Consider the following 23,444-nt stretch of genomic DNA (forward strand, 5'->3'; position numbering starts at 1 on the left):
CTAAGTGACATCATACGCAAATACGGTGTTAGCTTTCACTGTTATGCTGATGACACCCAACTCTACATGCCCCTAAAGCTGACCAACACGCTGGACTGTAGTCAGCTGGAGGCGGGCCTTAATGAAATTAAACAATGGATGTTCGCCAACTTTTTGCAACTCGACGCCAAAAAAAACGGAAATGCTGATTATCGGTCCTGCTAGACACCGACCTCTATTTAATAATACAACTTTAACATTTGACAACCAAACAATTAAACAAGGCGACTCGGTAAAGAATCTGGGTATTATCTTCGACCCAACTCTCTCCTTTGAGTCACACATTAAAAGCGTTACTAAAACGGCATTCTTTCATCTCCGTAATATCGCTAAAATTCGCTCCATTTTTTCCACTAACGACGCTGAGATCATTATCCATGCGTTTGTTACGTCTCGTCTCGATTACTGTAACGTATTATTTTCGGGTCTCCCCATGTCTAGTATTAAACGACTACAGTTGGTACAAAATGCGGCTGCTAGACTTTTGACAAGAACAAGAAAGTTAGATCACATTACGCCTGTACTGGCTCACATGCACTGGCTTCCTGTGCACTTAAGATGTGACTTTAAGGTTTTACTACTTACGTATAAAATACTACACGGACATATGTCCTGGCAAGAAATCTGCGTTCAAAAGACTCCGGCTTTTTAGTGATTCCCAGAGCCCAAAAAAAGTCTGCGGACTATAGAGCGTTTTCCGTTCGGGCTCCAGTACTCTGGAATGCCCTCTCGGTAACAGTTCGAGATGTTACCTCAGTAGAAGCATTTAAGTCTCATCTTAAAACTTATTTGTATAATTTAGCCTTTAAATAAACCCCCTTATAGACCAGTTGATATGCCGTTTCTTTTCTTTTTCTCCTATGTCCCACTCTCCCTTGTGGAGGGGGTCCGGTGTCCATGGATGAAGTACTGGCTGTCCAGAGTCGGGACCCAGGATGGAACGCTCGCCTGTGTATCGACTGGGGACATCTCTGCGCTGCTGATCTGCCTCCACTTGGGATGGGACTCTCGCTGCTGTGTTGGATCCACTTTGGACTTGATTCTAACGGGTCTGTTAGATCCACTATGGATTGGACTTTCACAGTATCATGTTAGATCCGCTCGACATCCATTGCTTTTGGTCCCCTAGGGGGACGTCCCACTGGGGTGAGTTTTTCCTTGCCCTTATGTGGGGCCTACCGAGGATGTCGTTGTGGTTTGTGCAGCCGTATGAGGCATTTGTGATTTAGGGCTATATAAATAAACATTGATTGATTGGTGTTCCCTCCGTGACTGTGTGGGTTCCCTCCGGGTTCTCCATCTTCCTCCCACCTCCAAAAAACATGCACCTGGGGATAGGTTGATTGGCAACATTAAATTGACCCTAGTGTTTGAATGTTGACTATCTATCTGTGTTGGCCTTGCGATGAGGTGGCGACTTGTCCAGGGTGTACCCCGAATGGAGCTGAGATAGGCTCCAGCAACCCCAAAAGGGACAAGCGGTAGAAAATGGATGGATGGACAGTTGTAGGCGTTTTCCTTTGCCAATACTTTTTTTCTTTTTGTTTTTGTCCTGTCCAACTACTCAGGCAAATCTTATAGTTGATGTAAATGCCCAAATCGGCTGTACAAATTTACTTTGCAAAAGAGAAGTGTGGGATAATTATTTGTATTTGTTCGGTGCTTGCTGTACATATCCTACAAAGTCAGACATATACTGTTTCAATGTCCTTTTATCAGATGATGCCATTGTTGATGACTGAAGTGCCCCTGGTTGTAAATAATGTACATAATTCAATGTATATACTCTGATGATTAACATGTGTGATGACTGTATTATGCTGATAGTATATATTTGTACCATGAATTGATTCACGTGGACAAGTTGAAAAACTTATTTGGGTGTTACCATTTAGTGGTCAATTGTACGGAATATGTACTGTACTGTACTGTACTGTACAATCTACTAATACAAGTTTCAATCAATCAATCAATCAATCAAATTTGACTTTATTAAATTGATTTATATTATTATTTGGTGCAGCTGGGCCGGAGTAGGAGGGGATAAAAATAAAAAATAGGAAGACAGGGGGAAATTGCGGGGAGAAGGGGATAGGACAGAGAGACAACAACAACAGCAAACACAACAATAACAACAAAAACAACAACAGAACAATATCAACAAATAGTATATGTACAAAGAGTGATTGCAAAGAAGAAGTTGGTGAAATGAATATTAATAATACAGAAATGACATTGAACATTATTACACTACAAATGGAGCAATACAAATACCAATAGAAATAGCAAAATTGATAATGAATAATAACAATAATTACCTTTATTATCAACAATACAATTGTTTCAAATGCAACAATACGTATATATATATTAAGTTGAAATTCAAAAGAAAGCACATAAATGGAGGAGAAGAAAGAGAAGCCAAATATATTAACCTTGTAGATTGTTATAGTAACAAAAGTTTAAGCTTTGTCAGTGTGCCATGTGTTACCCAGTTTCCACTAGGGCAACAACTTTGATATATGTTTGATGAAACGTGATTATATGCATGAGTGTATGTACTTATATATGTACTATGTGTATATGTATGTTTTTACAGAGAATGTGTATGTACAGTACGTGTACATGTATTTTTGCACAATGAATGTATATGCATAGTATGTGTATATGTATGTTTGTACAGTGAATGTACATATTCAGTATTTGTATAAGTATGTTTGTACAGTGAATGTATATGTACAGTATGTGTATATGTATGTTTGTACAGTGAATGTATATGTACAGTATGTGTATATGTATGTTTGTACAGTGAATGTATATGTACAGTATGTGTATATGTATGTTTGTACAGTGAATGTATATGTACAGTATGTGTATATGTATGTTTGTACAGTGAATGTATATGTACAGTCTGTGTACGTGAATGTTTGTAAAGTGAATGTACATGTACAGTATGTGTATATGTATGTTTGTACAGTGAATGTTCAACTTTAACACTATTAGATTAAATTAAATACCTCAAATATTGTGCAAAAAACAAAAAGATAATCATATCCCCACACACAGTCTTGACGAAAACAGGTGTTTTTAACAATTTATTTTTATAGTTGATAGTCGTGAAAACAGCAATCAATTAAAGCTGCATCCACCGTTGAACGGGCCCTTGCCCATTTAGCTGTCAAAGTGAACCAACTTGTCGGGTTATATCCTCAGCCATCAACTTTCCAGGTGAGAGTCATTATTTATGATATACAATAAACTTACAAGGAGCAAGGAAGCGAGGAAAAAGCAAACCACTTGATGATGTATAAATAGTGACACACGGAAGTGATCACAGCGCCATTATAAATAGTTTGTCTGTGTTAGCCCTTATAATAACAATATCACTTTTACTGGGATTAATATTGAAGTCACCAACTGTAAATGGAGTATTGTTGGCGGTTTTTGAATGGTTATTTATTGGGTTTTATGGGCGTAATAGAGGACCTACCATTGGCTCTGCTGTAAGCAGACTTTTATTTAGGTTTATTTAGTATTGAGAATGCATTAAAAAAATCCACCTGTCATTATATCTTTCATAATGATTGTGAACGATAGGCAAAATTCCCCAAAAAGTGCAGTGGCCTTTAAAGGGGCGCTACTGAGTCATATTTAAAATGTTGTGTTCGGACCTGATGCGCTTGCAAAATCTGGCAATTTTTCACGCATGTTAGGGGCCTCATAAACGTGATCGAAGTGGGAGGATATCAATAGACAAAACAATTTAAACAGGGCCTTCGCATATTTTTGCTGCTCGGACCCTAATGAGATGCAATATCAAGGATATAGTATAAATCCAAAATACAAATTGCCACTCTGTATTACATATGAAAAAAAAAATGTAATTCCTCCTTTAAACTTCACTCTCAGCTGTAGAAACACAACGCTCTTTTGGCACAATGGATTCTTTTGTTGCATCACTGCGCCATCCGTCTCCTCCTGTGTCTTCTTTTATTGTGGTTTTCATCCTCATTTCTTTTTCTTTTGTTTTTGATTCATTGTCGACAATCTAATGACGTTGAGCTTTGGCTTCATCCGTTGTTGTGTCATTGTTGTCTCTCCTTTTGCTGACCTTTTCCTTATTGACACACAGAATATTATACAAACATTTTAGAATAGATTTAATATTTCACAAAATTAAAATCAAATAATTCAATATTATTTTTCTTCAAGGACACATTTTTTAAATGTGTTTTATAACTGTATTTGTTTAAATACAAACCACAAATATCTAAGATTGTTAAAGTGGCTTTCTCCATCTTGACACACAAAATATAATACTTAAAAATTATAATATACTTGATATTTCACACAAATAAAATGGAATCATTTTATAGATTTTTTCTTTGAAAACACATATTTTAAATGTTTTAATGAGTTCATTTAATTAAATATAAAAAAAAAAAACCTGAATATTAATATTGTATTTTCATTATCATACACATAATACATATTATGTATGATATAAATAAAATAAAAAATATTTTTTTAAAGGTATTTCACACAAAAAAAGCAAATAATGTAATATATATATATATATATATATATATATATATATATATATATATATATTTTTTTTTTTATTTTTTTTATATGAATTTTTTTAACTACGGTAAATATAAACCAAAAAAACATGGATTATTTATAAATCCTTCTCCTTTTTGACACACCTAATATCATACAAAAAAACATAATATGTGTGATATTTTACACAAATTAAAAAACAAAACATTTAATGTTATTTTTCTCTAAGGACACATATTTCAAATGTATTTTCTGAGTGTTTATGTGTTTAATTATGAACCAAAATAGCTTGGATAATTAAATATAATGGAATATTTAATACATAAAAATATAAAATCATTGATATTTCACAAAATAAATATTAAATCATTTGATAATATTTTTCTTTGAGGACACGTATTTTAAAAATTGTTTTATGAGTGCATTTAATTAAATATAAACAAATAACTAGGATTATTTACTTGGCCTTCCTATTAACACACAGATTATCATACAAAAATATGATATGTGTGATGTTTCACACAAATAATACAATATTTAATAGTATTTTTCTTTAAAGACACATGTAAAGTTTATTTTCTGAGTGTATATGTTTAAATAAAAAAACAAAAATTGTGGATTTTCCTTATTGATACACAGAATATAATACATAACAATTACAATATATTTGATATAAATAAAAATACATTTTAAGTGTATTTTCTGAGTGTATGTGTTTAAATAAAAAAGTAAAAACTTGGATTATTAAAGTGGCCTTCCCCTTTTGACACACAGAATATAATACATAAAAAATATAATATATTTAATATTTCAAATTAGTGAAATACAATTATTTTATATTATTTTTCTTTAAGAACACATATTTTAAATGTGTTTTGGGGGGTATTAAATTAAATATAAACCTAAAAATCTTAGATAAGTAAGGTGGCCGTCTCCTTATTGACACACAGAATATAATACATAAAAATTATAATATATTTCAAATTTCACTCAAGTGAAATAACATTTTCTTATATTAATTTTCTTTAAGAACACATTGTAAATGTGTTTTGGAGTGTATTCAATTAAATCCAAACTAAAAAAATCTTGGATAAATAACATGGCCTTCTCCTTGTTGACACACAGAATATCATACACAAATGATAATATGTGTAACATTGCATAATGCATTGTTATTTGTATCTTAAGACACATATTTTAGATGTTGTTGTGAGTGTTAGTGAAGATAAACCAGAAGAATGTGGATTATTAAATTGGCTTTCCCTCAAATTGTAAAGACAGCAAAAACCTTTTGCAGACTTCCTCTTCCTCTTGGGTAGCGTGCGATGGCGTCCATCACCCTCAGCGTTTTAAGCCAATCTTGGTGCCAATGTCTGACGTCGTACTGGGACCTGCACCGGTTCAGACGCAGCAGGATCTCCTGGTTCTCTTTGGTGATTCTCACCAACTCCCGCTGCCGTTTCTCCAAACTGAGACTAAAGATTAAATCATATGTTTAACTGTCTTTTAAAGCAATCATAATTTTGTTTTTTAGACGCACCTTTTCTTCTCGTAATAATTCCTGTTGTCGACCCTCCCGTTGGTCTTCATAATGTGGGATATTTTGTCAAGGAGGAGACGGTTTTCCTTCTCAATCCTCATCGTCCAATAGTCTTCACACTTTTGGTGTTAACATATGCATGCTTGCATTAACATTGTTTGTCCACAATAGGGTTCGAAAGTCAACTTGTCGATAAAATATCATATCTTGCAACATTACCTTGTAAAACAATCCCCAAAATGGTAAAACTTGCATCCTCTGTTTCACTCATGTACACATTTACAATAATTACTAATTATAATACAATTGTATTTCTTAGTTACATCCCATGTTTTCCTGGCCACTTCTTGCTAGGCAGAATTCATAGGGCTCAATTCCAACTGCCCCGTAAGTAAAAAAAAAAAAAATGCCAATCTTGTCCACTGGGGGGACAGCAACGAGAAATCAAATTGATATTAATTCCTCCAAAAAAGGTACCAAATAGATAATATATTTATTTATTAACACACATTAGTTTTGCCATTGAGTTCTTGGTCTATATTAAATACAAACCATATAACAGAAAGAAAAGAGCGCCATCTAGTAGGGAACTTCTCACTCTGTCCAACTAATACAGACTTATCACTTTTTTATTGGCTAATGTCAACAATAAATACATTTTAGTCATATTTGTGGAATTAGTTCATTTCCGTGTGTCCGATATTTTTTGTTTGCAAGACAAAAGTCACAGTTTTATTTGGATTTCGTTCAAATTTCATGTGGTTGGAACAGTACTTAAGATCCAACAATTTCGATGAAATTCCAACATGTTTTGCACATATTGTAATCCACTCAAAATACAGCTGTCCTTATCAGAACACAATTGTTTTGTTGAACAACTTTTACAGCACGTCATACATTTCCCTGGCAAATGTTGAATGACTTGTGCCAAGTTGAGGAGATAGAATTTGATCCAGCCGATGTTTTATTGTGCACAGAACACAGGTCGCGGTTTTATTTGGATTGTGTTCGAATTCTGTGTAATTGCAGCAATATTTGAGATACCAACACGGGCAAAAAACCTTATCCCCTTCCTTAATTTTCATAAAATTACGACACATTTTTGCACATATTCAAAGCCATTTGAAACACAGCTAGCATTATTAGCCCATTGCACACACACATTACGACACAAGATGAATGTTTTGTTTAACAACTTTTCGAGTACATATCGTACATTTCACAGGATAATATTGAATAAATTGTATCACATAAGAAGAATGGAATAACTTATGGTGTTTTCGATATTTTTTGTGCCCACAACACAGGTCACAGTTTTATTTGAATTACGTTCAAATTTAATAATAATAATAATAATAATAATAATAATGGATTAGATTTATATCGCGCTTTTCTATTGTTAGATACTCAAAGCGCTCACAGACAAGTGGGAACCCATCATTTATTCACACCTGGTGGTGGTAAGCTACATTTGTAGCCACAGCTGCCCTGGGGTAGACTGACGGAAGCGTGGCTGCCAGTTTGCGCCTACGGCCCCTGCGACCACCACACATCATTCATTCATCATTCATTCACCAGTGTGAGCGGCACCAGGGGCAAGGGTGAAGTGTCCTGCCCAAGGACACAACAGCAGCGATTTAGATGTCAATAGATGGGAAGCGAACCTGCAACCCTCAGGTTTCTGGCACGGCCGCTCTACCCACTACGCCATGCCGCTCCTCAAATTTAGTAGGATTGTAACAGTGATTGAGATCCTGACATGGACCAAAGATGCTAACCCATCGTTTAAATTTGATGAAATTCCGACATATTTTTGTACGTACAATAAGCCGTTTAAAATTCAACTGACCTTATTATCAGAAAATGTTTGTTGTGTTGAACAACTTTGAGTTAATTGAATGATGGAAGAATAGATCAACTTTTGGTTAGCTGATATTTATTGTGTGCAGAACAAAGATCATAGTTTTGATTGGATTGCCGTCAAATTTTGTCCGATTACAACAATAATCAACATGTCAACATGGGACTTGGGACTTTCTTCAGTTTTAAAGAAAATCCGGCATGTTTTGCACATATTCTAATCCACTCAAAATATGGCTGACCCTATTATCAGAACATGCTTGTTTTGTTGAACCACTTTTACTGCTCATGTCATACCTGGCTAATGTTGAATGAATTGTGTCAAGATGAGATCATATAATTAATTTTGATCTTGCCGATATTTTAACACGTCGCAATTTTATTTGGTTTGCGATCAAATTTTGTGTGATTGCAGCAATATTTGAGATACCAATACAGGCAAAAAATCTTATCCCCTTCTTTAATTTTGATAAAATGATGACATGTTTTTGCACATATTCAAAGCCATTTGAAACACAGCTGGCATTATTAGCCCATTGCACACACACATTATGACACAACATGATTGTTTTGTTGAACAACTTTTCGAGTACATATCGTGCATTTTACAGGATGATATTGAATGAATTGTATCATATAAGAAGAATGGATTAATTTATGGGGTATCCAATATTTTTTGTGCGCACGACACAGGTCACAGTTTTATTCGGATTGCGTTCAAATTTAGTATAGTTATAACAGTTATTGAGATCCCGACATGGACCAAAAATGGTAACCCATTCTTTAATTTTGATGAAATTCAGACATATTTTTGCACATATTTTAAGCCGTTCAAAATACAACTGACCTTATCATCAGAACATGTTTGTTGGGTTGAACAAGTTTTATCCTGATATAGTAAATTTACCAGGATAATTTTGAGTTAATTGAATGATTGTAAAAATAGATCAACTTTTGGTTAGCCGATATTTATTGTGCAGAACAACGATCATAGTTTTGATTGGATTGCGGTCAAATTTTGTCCGTTTGTAACAATAATTGAGATGACTACATAGGATGAAATGTTATCTCTTTCTTTAATGTTGATGAAATTCCAGAATGTTTTGCACATTATCTAATCCACTCAAAATATGGCTGACCCTATTATCAGAACACGAATGTTTTGTTAAACAACTTTTACAGCACGTCATACCTGGCTAATGTTAAAAGAAATCATTTCAAGATGACATCATATATTTGATTTTGATCTTGCCGATATTTTATAATGCGCACAACACAGGTTGCAACTTTTTTTGAGTTGCAAATTGTGTGTGACTTCAACAATATTTGAGATATCAACAAGCGCAAAACATGCCAACTCATTTTTAAATTTTGATGAAATTACAACATGTTTTTGCACATATTCAAAGCCATTTGAAACACAGCTGGTATCATTAGACCAGGGGTCTCGAACTCAATTTACCTGGGGGCCACTGGATGCAGAAACTGGGTGAGGCTGGGCCGCAAGTAAATATTTCCTAAAAAATCTAACATGCACTTTTTAATGAATTCACCCTCACGATTTTTCCAGGAGAGTCCTGAATTTCAGTGCACCTCCCGACAATCTACCGGTGCAACCATTTTCTTGAATTTGTCCCAATTTTCACCCGGTCGACATTATTAAGGGCTGCCGTGACTGCACTGCCTTTAACGTCCTCTACAACAGTGGTTCTCAAACTTTTTTCAGTGATGTACCCCCTGTGAACATTTTTTTAATTAACCTACCCCCTAATAAGAGCAAAGCATTTTTGGTTGGAAAAAATGTCATCAGTTTCTGATTTATTAAATTGTATAAAAGTGCAAAATATTGCTCATTTGTAGTGGTCTTTCTTGAACTATTTGGAAAAAAAGATATAAAAATAACTAAAAAACGTGTTGAAAAATAAACAAGTAATTCAATTATAAATAAAGATTTCTACACATAGAAGTAATCAACATAAAGTACCCTCTTTGGGGATTGTAATAGAGATCCATCTGGATTCATGAACTTAATTCTAAACATTTCTTCACAAAAAAGAAATCTTTAACATCAATATTTACGGAACATGTCCACAAAAAAATCTAGCTGTCAACACTGGATATTGCATTGCTGCATTTCTTTTCACAGTTTATGAATTTACATTCATATTTTGTTGAAGTGTTATCCAATAAACATATTTATTAAGTATATATGTATGACTGCTAATTTTTAGAATATTTTCTATAAATCTCATTTGACCCTTGGCATACTTTCGCGTACCATCAATAAGAGGACTACTGCTCTAAAACTCATCATTGCGCACGCTTTTACATCACACAACCAAAGTGACTGCTCTATATCATGTTGTACGAGACTTGTGCAGAACAAGGTGGCTCCAAGACGTACTTACTCAAGAGCCATACAGGTCACACTGAGAATGGCCGTATAAACAACTTTAACACTGTTACAAATATGCGCCACACTTTGAACCCACACCAAACAAGAAGGACAAAAACATTTTGGGAGAACATCCGCACCCTAACACAACTTAAACACAAGAGAACAAATACCCAGAACACCTTGCAGCCCTAACTCTCCTTGGCTACAATATACATCACCTTAACCGACGCAAGTAGGGAGGGTGGGGCCGTGGGGGGTTGTTGGTAGTGGGGGTGTGTATATTGTAGCCCGGAAGAGTTAGGGCTGCATGGGATTCTGGGTATATGTTCTGTTGTGTTTATGTTGTATTACGGTGCGGATGTTCTCCTGAAATGTGTTTGTCATTCTTGTTTCGTGTGGGTTCACAGCGTGGCGCATATTTGTAAGAGTGTTATAGTTTTTTTTACGGCCACCCTCAGTGTGACCTGTGTGGCTGTTGATCAAATATGTCTTGCAAAATCCCACGTGTCTACTACACAGCCAAATGCAACAAATAAATGGGCTTGCATGCTGTCTGCACAGCATGTAGAGCGCGCCAAAGGCAGTGCCATTATGGCATCCCCTGAGTATTGTTGATTGGGTAAAAATCTGCAGGGATTTCTAGTGAATGGATGCCCTGAAATTAAGGGGACTCCCGGGAACGTTGGCAAGTATGACGCTGTCAAGCTCCGTTCATAATAAACTCGCGGGCCGCACCTACATTAAATTGTCATATCAAAGTGCGGGCCGCAAAATACCGTCTCGCGGGCCGCAATTGCCCCGCGGGCCGCATGTTTGAGATCACTGCATTAGACCATTGCACACACACATTACGACACAACATAATTGTTTTGTTGAACAACTTTTCGAGTACATATCGTGCATTTCACGGGATAATATTGAATAAATTGTAACATAAGAATACTGCGATGAGGTGGCGACTTGTACAGGGTGTACCCCGCCTTCCACCCGATTGTAGCTGAGATAGGCGCCAGCACCCCCCTTGACCCCAAAAGGGAATAAGCGGTAGGAAATGGATGGATGGATGAACATAAGAATAACGAATTAACTTATGGTTTATCCGATATTTTTTGTGCGCACATCACAAGACACAGTTTTATTTGGATTGCGTTCAAATTTGGTATGGTTGTAACAGTGATTGAGATCTAAAATGACTAAAAATGGTAACCCATTCTTTAAATTTGATTAAATTCCAACATATTTTTGCACATATTTTAAGACATTCAGAATACAACTGACCTTAAAATCAGAACATGCTTGTCTTGTTGTACTAGTTTTATAGTATATGTCATACTTGCTAACCTTGAGACCTCCGAATTCGGGAGAGGGGGGGTGTTTGCGGTGGAGGCCGAGATTGAGGTGAGCGGGGTTTGGTGGTAGCGGGGGAGTATATTGTAGCGTCCCGGAAGAGTTAGTGCTGCAAGGGGTTCTGGGTATTTGTTATGTTGTGTTTATGTTGTGTTATGGTGTGGATGTTCTCCCGAAAAGTGTTTGTCATTCTTGTTTGATGTGGGTTCACAGTGTGGCGCATATTTGTAACAGTGCTAAAGTTGTTTATACAGCCACCCTCAGTGTGACCTGTATGGCTGTTGACCAAGTATGTGTAAAAGCCGCATATATTATGTGGCTGGGTCGACACGCGGTTTGTATGGAGAACAAGCGGACATGACGACAGGTTGTAGAGGACGCTAAAGGCAGCGCCTTTAAGGCACGCCCCCAATTTGGTTGGCTGGGTGGAAATCGGGAGAAATTCGGGAGCGTAGTTGCCCCGGGAGATTTTCGGGAGGGGCACTGAAATTCGTGAGTCTCCCGGAAAAATCGGGAGGGTTGGCAAGTATGGTATATGTACCATAATATTGAGTTAATTGTATGATTGGAACTTTTGGTTAGCAAGTGTTTATAGTGTGAAGAACACAAGTCATACTTTTTATTGGATTGCGGTGAAATTTTGTCTGATTGCAACTATACTTGGGATGTCAACGTGGGGCAAAAACTTTATCCCGTTCTTTAACTTTGACAAAATGACTGGGTGTTATAGCATCGAATCAAACACCTTTCAAAAGACAGCTAATACTGTATGTCGTGATCTACTAACACAGTGGTTCAAAAAATGGGGGTCCGCGTACCCCTGGGGGTACTTGAAGGTATGCCAAGGGTTACGTGAGATTTTTTTCAAATATTCTAAAAAAAGCAACAATTCAAAAATCCTTTATAAATATATTTATTGAATAATAATTCAACAAAATATGAATGTAAGTTCATAAACTGTGGAAAAAAATCAGTGTTGACAGCTAGATTTTCTATGGACATGTTCCATAAATATTGATGTTAAAGTTTGTTTGTTTTTTGTGAAGAAATGTTTGGAATTAAGTTGATGAATCCAGATGGATCTCTATTACAATCCCCAAAGAGGGCACTTTAAGTTGATGATTACTTCTATGTGTAGAAATCTTTATTTATAATTGAATAACTTATTTTTCAACAAGTTTTTAGTTATTTTTATATCTTTTTTTCCAAATAGTTCAAGAAAGACCACTACAAATGAGCAATATTTTGCACTTTTATACAATTTGATAAATCAGAAACTGATGACACAATGCTGTATTTTACTTCTTTATCTCTTTTTTTCAACCAAAAATGCTTTGCTCTGATTAGGGTGTACTTGAATTAAAAAAAATGTTCACAGGGGGTGGTACATCACTGAAAAAATGTTGAGAACCACTGTACTAACACACACATCTCCATGTTTGTTCGTATGGCTGACAGTAATGGAGTTACCTTTAGCGTTTTTGGGTGATCATATGTCTTTGGCGCTGTATTGTCCACTGTTGGTTTCATGGTCCTCAACTATATGAGACATAAGTACATACATACTGAACATAAAGACATACACATGACTTGACAATGTGATTTTTATTCAGCTAAACCTACCTTTGTCCTGTGTATATCATAACAAATCTGGTCCCATTTCTGCTGAAGGTACTTGTTCCCACTGGGCAGCACAGGTTGGTATGCCAGATGTGATGACATACTGAAAAAGGGACAGAACTGCAAAATGTAATTGCATGAAGTAAGAATGGTAGGGACAGATATCAGCATTTACCTTGTTAAAGTTGGCTGCAAGTTACACCTGCACCAGAATGTGTTCATGGCCTCTCCCCTTAGGAAGGAATTTGTTTTCTGACACTCCTGGTTGCCATGGCAGCAGCAACAGCAGCAGAGAGCACATGTGAAGGGTTTCTGTTTGGACAAACAAATATAATGAGGCTTCTAAGCGACTTTAGTTAGCAAAATAGGAGAACATATAGCATTAAAACATAGAAAATGCATATAAATCTAATTTGAGGTACATCATTATTACCTGTATTTTGCTATTTTCTCTACGGTTGTTGACTTTTTTGTACTGAAAATGAAGATTTAAAGTGTTCATTCTACCTTTTAACATTTACAATATTTATATTTATTGTCTGGATATAAAACATTGTATACTATTATAAAATATTTCTTAACATTTTGTTTAAATGCATTTGGACTTTTTTAATGCTTTCATTCTGCCTTATACACACACAGGAATTCCTTTTGGATTTTTACATTCTTGCATATGTAACTACGCAAAAATATGGTAAAGGAGCATGTGCGATCAAAATAAATTGTGCGATTGGTCCGCGTATATGAATGATTTTTGCGATAATTTTTTGTGATTACTCACGAGTTACCTCGTTATTTTGGAAAGTTCCTAAATATATATAGAAAATAAATATAGAAAATACCATGATTTTTTTTTCAGAAAAAAGAAAGCCTTATTGTGAAGTAATACATGAATATCAACCTGCATCATAAATGTATAATTATTGATCATCTAAATGCATATAAATATTATACAGATATACAATATTATGAAATATTTCTTTCAAGTTTTTAAAAACAGGTTTTAACTTTTTTTGAAGCTTTCCACTCTTTATACCTAAAGTAATACATTAATTCAAACTGCAACTACCTAAATATATTATTATTAATATTGAAAATGCATATAGATATTTTATAATACAACACATTTATTATATAATTTTATAGTGACGTTATTTACTTTGAGTAAAGGTTTTGTTCCACCTTTTAGTCTCTATTCTAGTCTTTCTTTATCTTGAAACTGTTTCTGACTAACTATCCATCCATCCATCCCTTTTCTACCGCTTATGGATATCAAATATTTTACAATTATTATCTTTTTAATATTGAAGGGAGCCTATTGTAGGTGTTCACATGAATTCAACCTCCAATGTTTGTAATTAGTTAAACTAATATTATACTGTTCATATTAAAATATGTGTTATATATGTATATTTAGATGTATTGTTTATTTACTGAAGAATTTTCCAGTTGCCAGCCTGACAACGGCAATCACAGCTCTGGTTACCTTGGAAACATGATGCAAACAAACACTACTTGCTGAACTAACACCACACACACACACACACACACACACACACACACACACACACACACACAATAGACACATTACATAATACATTTACGCCAGAGGTAGAACTTTAAATCATTTTGTTGAATGAATGTCATTGATATTATTTAATTTATTTGTGAATGAATGTAAAATGCATGACAACACTGCCTACTACTGGTCAAATACTGGTGTGACAGCTATGACACAATATTTAACTTGAGGAGAAAATAGAATATTGTTTACAAAATTTGTGTCTTATTACAAATATCAAGTTTATCCTTATCACATGGAAAGGAAGACTTGATTCACAGCAACATGGCAATCATATTATTGGCCGCCTCCTCACCGTTCAAGTGTTCCGCTCCCCAAACGTCAGTGCTAAAATTGAGACGTGATGCTCACATTTTCCTCCTCGTCCATCCCCAGAGGGCCAAGCTGTGAACGAGATCAGCAGCTAGAGGATACGTTTCCCCGAGGTCACCACAAAGGAGTTTTTTGTGTGTGTGTCCGTGTGATGGAAAGTGACTAAGGTAACATGTCCCCTGAGGGCATCCTATTTGGAGGTGCATCACACTGCTTGCTAGCCAGATTCTCGCAATCCACACCTCGCCTCTCTGTCTGACTTTAGTTTGTCGCGGTAAACTTGCAGAATCGAAGCAAAATGGGCCGCGTTCCTGCAACTGGTATTGATTTTTTTTCATGAACAATTGTTGTAGTTAAAGGTGGAGCTGGGCGATTTATCGATATACTCAATATATCGCGGGTTTGTCTCTGTGCAATATAGAAAATTACTATATCGTGATATTCGAGAATATGTTCTCACGCAATTACTTTTAGCTGCGGGCATTACACTGCATGCATTGCTTGCTCTTTCTTGTATCTCCTTCTCACAGAGACATAAACATGCGCACCTTCTTACATACGTCACGTGTGCAACGTCACACGCCCTCCCCGAGCAGAGAGGTAGCTACATGGGTAACATTAGCTGTGATGCTAACGGTGCGTTGCGAGTGGTAATACGAGAGAGGGAAGGTGCAAATCTGCTAACAAATGGAGGAAGAATTAATTCCCAAGAAAAATTAGCACGGGGTGCATCGTCTGGCAGTGGTTTGGCTTCAAGCGGGAAGATGTTGAACATTTATGCGGCAAAAGCATTGCTAAAAAAAGTAACAGTAGGCGGACCATATGTCCTTTTTTCCCCGGACATGTCCTCTTTTGCGGGGGTGTCCGGGTGTCTTTTTTTTTTAAATGCCTCAATTGTCTGGCATTTTGAATTAGGGTTGCGTGTATTTTCATTGTACGTCCAGGGTTAAGTTACCGTATATATATTACTTGAGTTGGTGAATTCTAGCTGTAAATATTGTAGCGGCTGGCTACGGGGTGTTAGCCAATGGCTTTGGCTGGGGAGCGGGACTTCCGGGGAAGATAGGGAAGTGACGCTGTTGACAGGAAGTGTTGGTTTGAGTTTTGCCGTGAAAGATCCTTGTTTTATTTTAAATGTTGACTCAGCATTATTTTTTTTCTTTTTTTTCTTACAGAAGCCTAAAATAATTGGCTCAGAAATGCTACCTCTGTTTTTGTTGTTTTAACTGATTTGTGAAATACCCTTCACTTATGGTGTATTCTCTGAGAACATCTGGTTTTGTTTCAAAGGTTTTGAGGAATTATTTATATTTTTTACATTAGAATGATCCACTAGACTGAGAAGAGACATTTTAAAGAATGGGCTGTTACCTGTTTTTTGTTTAGATATAATTAACCTGTTTTGAGGCATTATTTATGTGTATATTATATACAAGAGGTTATTTTGAACATTGCTACCTCTGTGCTTTTTCTAAAACTGTGAATGTTACATAATATAAGTGTGACTTATTTTGTTATACTGTCAACAGAGGAGAAAAAATGCTTTATTTAAATAGATATATTATTTATAAAGCAAGTTCCAGTATCATTGGCAAATTTTCACCTAGTCCCGGCCTTGGCACGCATATATGTGTCCTCTTTTTGGGATTTCAGAATATGGTCAGCCTAAGTAACAACCCTGCTAATTTGTAGCATCATTTGAAAAGTCACCTGCTAGGGAATGAAGAGTGCTCAAAACTCCGCATATCAACATCTCTGTTCGGTGCCACACTAAATGCCGAAGCAACAATTTCCAGATTAACAAAGTATGGAAAAAAATAAAATAAAATCAACAACAGAAGGAGATAACGGCCGCAGGGACCTACCACAGAACAAATGACATACACTATTTGATTTCCTATTATGCAGCTCATTTTTATTTGACAGTTTTTGAAATATCTTCTGTGACATCATGCACGAAAGTGCACTTTGTTAGTTTTAAACTATTGCAGTGGCGTTCTGTACAAAAAGTGCACTTTAATTTAGTGTTGTTTTGATATGCCATCTTGGTGACATCATTCACAAAAGTGCACTCGTAGCTTGTTTTAAAATGTCTCTGACAATCTCGCACTTTCTGTTTTGAAATGACATGCATGTTTGTGCCACTGCTTGATAACTGTTTAATAAATACAGTTTTGCTCAAGTGACTTAGTTGTGATTTCCCTCTCTGAGCATATATTGATGCAGTATGAAGAAGAATGGTTTAATGTAGACACATGGAATCATTATACTGCTGTGATTAAATGCATCAAGTGTTCATTCAAGACTAAGGCAAAATATCGCGATATATAAAGTGTATAGTGACATAGCCCAAAAATATCGAGATATTAATAAAAAGGCCATATCGCCCAGCCCTACCATATGGTGAATATCAATTCACAGTCCTGAAATGTGTCAAGACTTGGCTTGGATTAAGATTGTTTCTTCGATGCAGAGAATGATTTGCACGAGGAAGACGTGACTGTGAGTACATCATTATTTACTTAACACTATAACTAATCAAAGATAAACAAAAGCGCTCACAAGGAGGTACAAACACTTGGCTATGAACAAAAAAAGACTAGCATAAATGCTGCAAACTACAAACATGAAAAAAAAACACTTACACTCTGGCATGAAAAAACAAAACTAGCACTGCGGCATAAACAACAAAACGTACACGGCACGGAACTGTGGACGAGGGCATGAAGGTTGGAACAGCATGGGTAGGGTGTGTGAGTGTGAAGATCCCAGAACTAAGACAGAGAAAGAATGACTTTAAATAGTAGCTGTGATCAATCAATCAATCAATGTTTATTTATATAGCCCTAAATCACAAATGTCTCAAAGGACTGTACAAACCACTACGACTACGACATCCTCGGAAGAACCCACAGAAGGGCAAGGAAAACTCACACCCAGTGGGCAGGGAGAATTCACACCCAGTGGGACGCCAGTGACAATGATGACTATGAGAACCTTGGAGAGGACCTCAAATGTGGGCAACCCCCCCCCCCTCTAGGGGACCGAAAGCAATGGATGTCGAGCGGGTCTAACATGATACTGTGAAAGTTCAATCCATAGTGGCTCCAACACGAGAGTTCAGTTCAAAGCGGATCCAAGACAGCAGCGAGAGTCCCGTCCAGAGGAAACAATCCCGAGCGGAGTCGGATCAGCATCGTAGAGATGTCCCCAACCGATACTCAGGCGAGCGGTCCATCCTGGGTCCCGATGAGCGGTCCATCCTGGGTCCCGACTCTGGACAGCCAATACTTCATCCATGATTGGAAACAGGTGTGAGAGGCTGAAGATTGGGGTGTGACTAGGGGGACCAGGTGGAAACTAATGAGTTGGCATGGAGATGAAAACAAAACAGGATGTGCAAAACAGAACTGAGTGTCCAAAAAACAAAACATAATATGACCAAAACAAAACCTGATCTATAGACGTGACAAAATGTGATCATTTTGGACCTAAAAAGCTTGTTTTTCAGTTAGTACGCCAACACATCGACACCATAGTTACAGATCTGGAAAGATCTCATTGAGACGTTAAATTGGACGCGTGACTCGAAGTGCTTTGTTGCAATTTTTATTTTGCACCCTCTTTGTGTCACCACCTGCTGCCACCTAGTGGTTTGTATTCAGTTTCCTTTGTTGGTGCAGTTGACCTTGTGACCTCACTCCAGTTCTCTTTCCCCTGCAGTTCCCGTCTCTCTCGTGGGTGCACAGCTGTTTCTAATTCTGATTGAGGATATTTAACCTGCACTTTGGCAGCTGGATGGCACTTAGCGATTCAACCCTGTGGCTTCACTCCGAGACCTTCCTTGCATTTTGCTACGCTTGTTTCTGATTGCTCCTGGTGCCATCCAACCTGTGTCTTAGTTTGTAGTTGCACGTCTTGCAAACTCCAGCCTAAGTTTAGTTCAGATTGGATAGCTTTTGTTGTTTTTGCCACGAAGCCCTTTTTGAGTTTACCTTCTTGCTTCGTCGTCCTTAGTTCTCTCCTTTTTGGAGCACCCTTAGTTGTAAGTATGTTCTACTGAGTAAAGAGACTGTTTTACTCAACTTTTGTGTGTCTGCATCCTTGGGTTCCTCGCCATACTTGTAGTACCAAACCGTGACCCTTTGACCTTCGCTGCTTACGGAATAAGAATGTATTTTAAAAGTATTGTACCATGGCTTTTATTTCTGATGGATAGCTAATATTCCTTTACTCTGGCGTCCACATTTCCTGCAAGGTGAAAAGGAGTCTATGTGGAATCAGCACAAGTGGAAGATCGTTCCTCCTCGGCCATCCATGGCATCGATCCGCCCGCCGCGATGTAAAGTATCATTACACTCTGGAGGATATTGTCTGACAAGGCTGTCAGGGATCATTAGAATACTTGTTGTTGATTGCCAAGGCAGGAAGTGGCCCCCAGTGTGCAGTAGCGGCCATCTTTTCTCGACGAGCTGAGATGCAGGGGAGATTGATGGACGTGGTCGTTTTTCTTCTGGGTCTCTAAGGCTTTAGTGTACATGTTTGCTGCCTGCCTAATGAAAACGTTGACTGTCATTACGTGGGACTTCATGTAGCATGCAAGTCGTACTTCTTCCAACGAAGCAAGAACAGCAAATAAGGGGTTGGAGGTGTGTTGACAGAAGTAATCCATTCTTTCATTTGTTGCACTCTTCCTGTTCAACTGGGTTGGGCAGGACTTGCGTTCTTTGAAGTCACCAGCCTGTTATTTCTTGTATTATTCCCGTTGGTTACTTAGATTGGGAAAGAGGTGTGTTGACAGAAGTCACCATCCTTTCACTTTTTGTGCTCTTCCTTTTAAACTGGGTTGGGCAAGAGTTGCGTTCATAGAAGTCACCAGCCTGTCATGTGTTGCATTATTCCCTCTGATTACTTAGGTTGGGTAAGAGGCAGAGACATGCAGTCAGGTGAGGCAGTTTCTCACGTGCCATCATGGAAATAAAAAAATGTAAAAAGAAAATAAATTAATTAAATTGTTATATGTATCCAGGGATTATACTGAAAAGTTATTTTCCATTTAACTTCACCAGTTTTAGATTATTTTTTTTTCAAAATCGCTGATGTTTCACATTTGCCGTTCAAATACATTTGTTGCATTATTCCCAATGGGGAAAAGGTGTGTTGACAGAAAGCATCTTCCTGTAATCAGTTGCATTATTCCTGTTAAATTAGGTTGGGTAAAAGTTGCGTTGCCAGATCTCACCATCCTGTCATTTGTTGCATTATTCCCTTTGGTTACTTAGGTTGGTTAAGAGATGCATTGACAGAAGTCACCTTCCTGTAACCAGTTGTGTTATTCCCGTTAGATTAGGTTGGGTAAGCGATGCGTTGACAGATCTCACCATCCTGTCATTTGTTGCATTATTCCCATTGGTTGCTTAGGTTGGGTAAGAGGTGTGTTGACAGAAGTCACCTTCCTGTAACCAGTTGTAGTATTCCCGTTAAATTAGGTTGAGTAAATGATGCGTTGACAGAATTCACCAGCCTGTCTTTTTGCATGTGCTGCATTATTGCAATCACGTTAAGTCGTGTAATGGGTGCGCCGACAGAAGTCAATATCCTGTCATTTTGCATGTGTCGCATTATAGCCGTTGAGTTAGGAGCAGCTAATGTAAAGATGTGTTAACAGAAGTCACCATTCAGTCATTTGTGCATGCCCTGCATCATTACCGTTAAGTTGGACTGCGTTACAGCTATGTCGACAGAAGTCACCATCCTGTCATTCCAGGTGTGTTGCATTATTGATGTTAAATTAGGTTGAGTTCTTGTTGAAGTGTGTGGACAGAAGTCACCATTCTTATCATTTTCCATGCCCTGCATTATTGCAATAATGTTAGATTGGATTAGAGGTGCGTTGACAGAATTCACCAGCCTGTCTTTTTGCATTTGCTGCATTATTGCAATCACGTTAAGTCGTGCAATGGGTGCCCTGCATCATTACCGTTAAGTTGGACTGCGTTAAAGGTATGTCGACAGAAGTCACCATCCTGTCATTCCAGGTGTGTTGCATTATTGATGTTAAATTAGGTTGAGTTCTTGTTGAAGTGTGTTGACAGAAGTCACCATTCTTTTCATTTTGCATGCCCTGCATTATTGCAATAATGTTAGATTGGATTAGAGGTGCGTTGACAGAAGTCACCAGCCTGTCTTTTTGAATGTGATGCATTATTGCAATCACGTTAAGTCGTGCAATGGGTGCCCTGCATCATTACCGTTAAGTTGGACTGCGTTAAAGGTATGTCGACAGAAGTCACCATCCTGTCATTCCAGGTGTGTTGCATTATTGATGTTAAATTAGGTTGAGTTCTTGTTGAAGTGTGTTGACAGAAGTCACCATTCTTTTCATTTTGCATGCCCTGCATTATTGCAATAATGTTAGATTGGATTAGAGGTGCGTTGACAGAAGTCACCAGCCTGTCTTTTTGAATGTGATGCATTATTGCAATCACGTTAGCGGCGCGCTGACAGAAGTCACCAACCTGTCATTTTGCATACGCTATACTATTGCCGTTAGATTAGGCTGGGTTAGTGGTGTGTTGACAGAAGTCACCATCCTGTCAATTTTCATGTGTCGCATTATAGCCGTTGAGTTAAGAGCAGCTACTGTAGAGGTGTGTAACAGAAGTCACCATCCTGTCATTTTGCATGTGTCGCATTATAGCCGTTGAGTTAGGAGCATCTACTGTAGAGGTGTGTTGACGGAAGTCACCATCCTGTCATTTTTGTATGCCATGCATCATCGCCGTTAAGTTTGCACTGTGTTAAACCTATATCGACCATCCTGTCATTTTAGGTGTGTTACATTATTTACCGTTCAGTTAGGTTGATTTATTGTAGAAGTGCGTTGACAGAAGTCACCATTCTTAGCATTTTGCATGCGCTGCATTATTGCAGGAATGTTAGATTGGATTAGATGTGCGTTGACAGAATTCACCAGCCTGTCTTTTTGCATGTGCTGCATTATTGCAATCACGTTAAGTTGTGTAATGGGTGCGCCGACAGAAGTCAATATCCTGTCATTTTGCATGTGTCGCATTATAGCCGTTGAGTTAGGAGCAGCTACTGTAAAGGTGTGTTAACAGAAGTCACCATCCAGTCATTTGTGCATGCCCTGCATCACTACCGTTAAGTTGGACTGCGTTACAGCTATGTCGACAGAAGTCACCATCCTGTCATTCCAGGTGTGTTGCATTATTGATGTTAAATTAGGTTGAGTTATTGTAGAAGTGTGTTGACAGAAGTCACCATTCTTATCATTTTGCATGCGCTGCATTATTGCAATAACGTTAGATTGGATTAGAGGCGCGTTGACAGAAGTCACCAGCCTGTCTTTTTGCATGTGCTGCATTATTGCAATCACGTTAGCAGCGCGCTGACAGAAGTCACCAACCTGTCATTTTGCATGCGCTTTATTATTACCGTTAGATTAGGCTGGGTTAGTGGTGTGTTGACAGAAGTCCCCATCCGGTCAATTTTCATGTGTCGCATTATAGCCGTTGAGTTAGGAGCATCTACTGTAGAGGTGTGTTGACAGAAGTCACCATCCAGTCATTTTTGTATGCCATGCATCACCGCCGTTAAGTTTCACTGTGTTAAACCTATATCAACCATCCTGTCATTCTAGGTGAGTTACATTATTTACCGTTCAGTCAGGTTGATTTATTGTAGAAGTGTGTTGACAGAAGTCACTAATCTTATCATTTTGCATGCGCTGCATTATTGCAGTAACGTTAGATTGGATTAGAGGTGCATTGACAGAAGTCACCAGTCTTTTTGCATGTGCTGCATTATTGCAATCACGTTAAGTCGTGTAATGGGTGCGCCAACAAAAGTCAACATCCTGTCATTTTGCATGTGTCGCATTATAGCCGTTGAGTTAGGAGCAGCTACTGTAAAGGTGTGTTAACAGAAGTCACCATCCAGTCATTTGTGCATGCCCTGCATCACTACCGTTAAGTTGGACTGCGTTACAGCTATGTCGACAGAAGTTACCATCCTGTCATTCCAGGTGTGTTGCATTATTGATGTTAAATTAGGTTGAGTTATTGTAGAAGTGTGTTGACAGAAGTCACCATTCTTATCATTTTGCATGCGCTGCATTATTGCAATAACGTTAGATTGGATTAGAGGCGCGTTGACAGAAG

General features: G+C 37.5%; 1 protein-coding gene across 1 annotated transcript; it reads right to left on the reverse strand.

Annotated features, from left to right (window-relative positions):
• Nucleotides 1–3,121: 3,121 nt before the first annotated feature.
• Nucleotides 3,122–13,675, reverse strand: cfap97d2 (CFAP97 domain containing 2). The gene is made up of 6 exons (XM_061878858.1): nucleotides 13,543–13,675; nucleotides 13,371–13,470; nucleotides 13,218–13,286; nucleotides 6,143–6,261; nucleotides 5,891–6,077; nucleotides 3,122–4,156 (listed from the first exon to the last, which is right to left on the reverse strand). The coding sequence occupies exons 1-6, from the start codon at nucleotides 13,587–13,589 to the stop codon at nucleotides 4,088–4,090; spliced, it is 591 nt and encodes a 196-aa protein (XP_061734842.1). The 5' UTR covers nucleotides 13,590–13,675; the 3' UTR covers nucleotides 3,122–4,087.
• Nucleotides 13,676–23,444: the final 9,769 nt, after the last annotated feature.

The sequence above is a fragment of the Nerophis ophidion genome, linkage group LG19 (assembly GCF_033978795.1).
Source record: "Nerophis ophidion isolate RoL-2023_Sa linkage group LG19, RoL_Noph_v1.0, whole genome shotgun sequence".
NCBI lineage: Eukaryota > Metazoa > Chordata > Actinopteri > Syngnathiformes > Syngnathidae > Nerophis > Nerophis ophidion.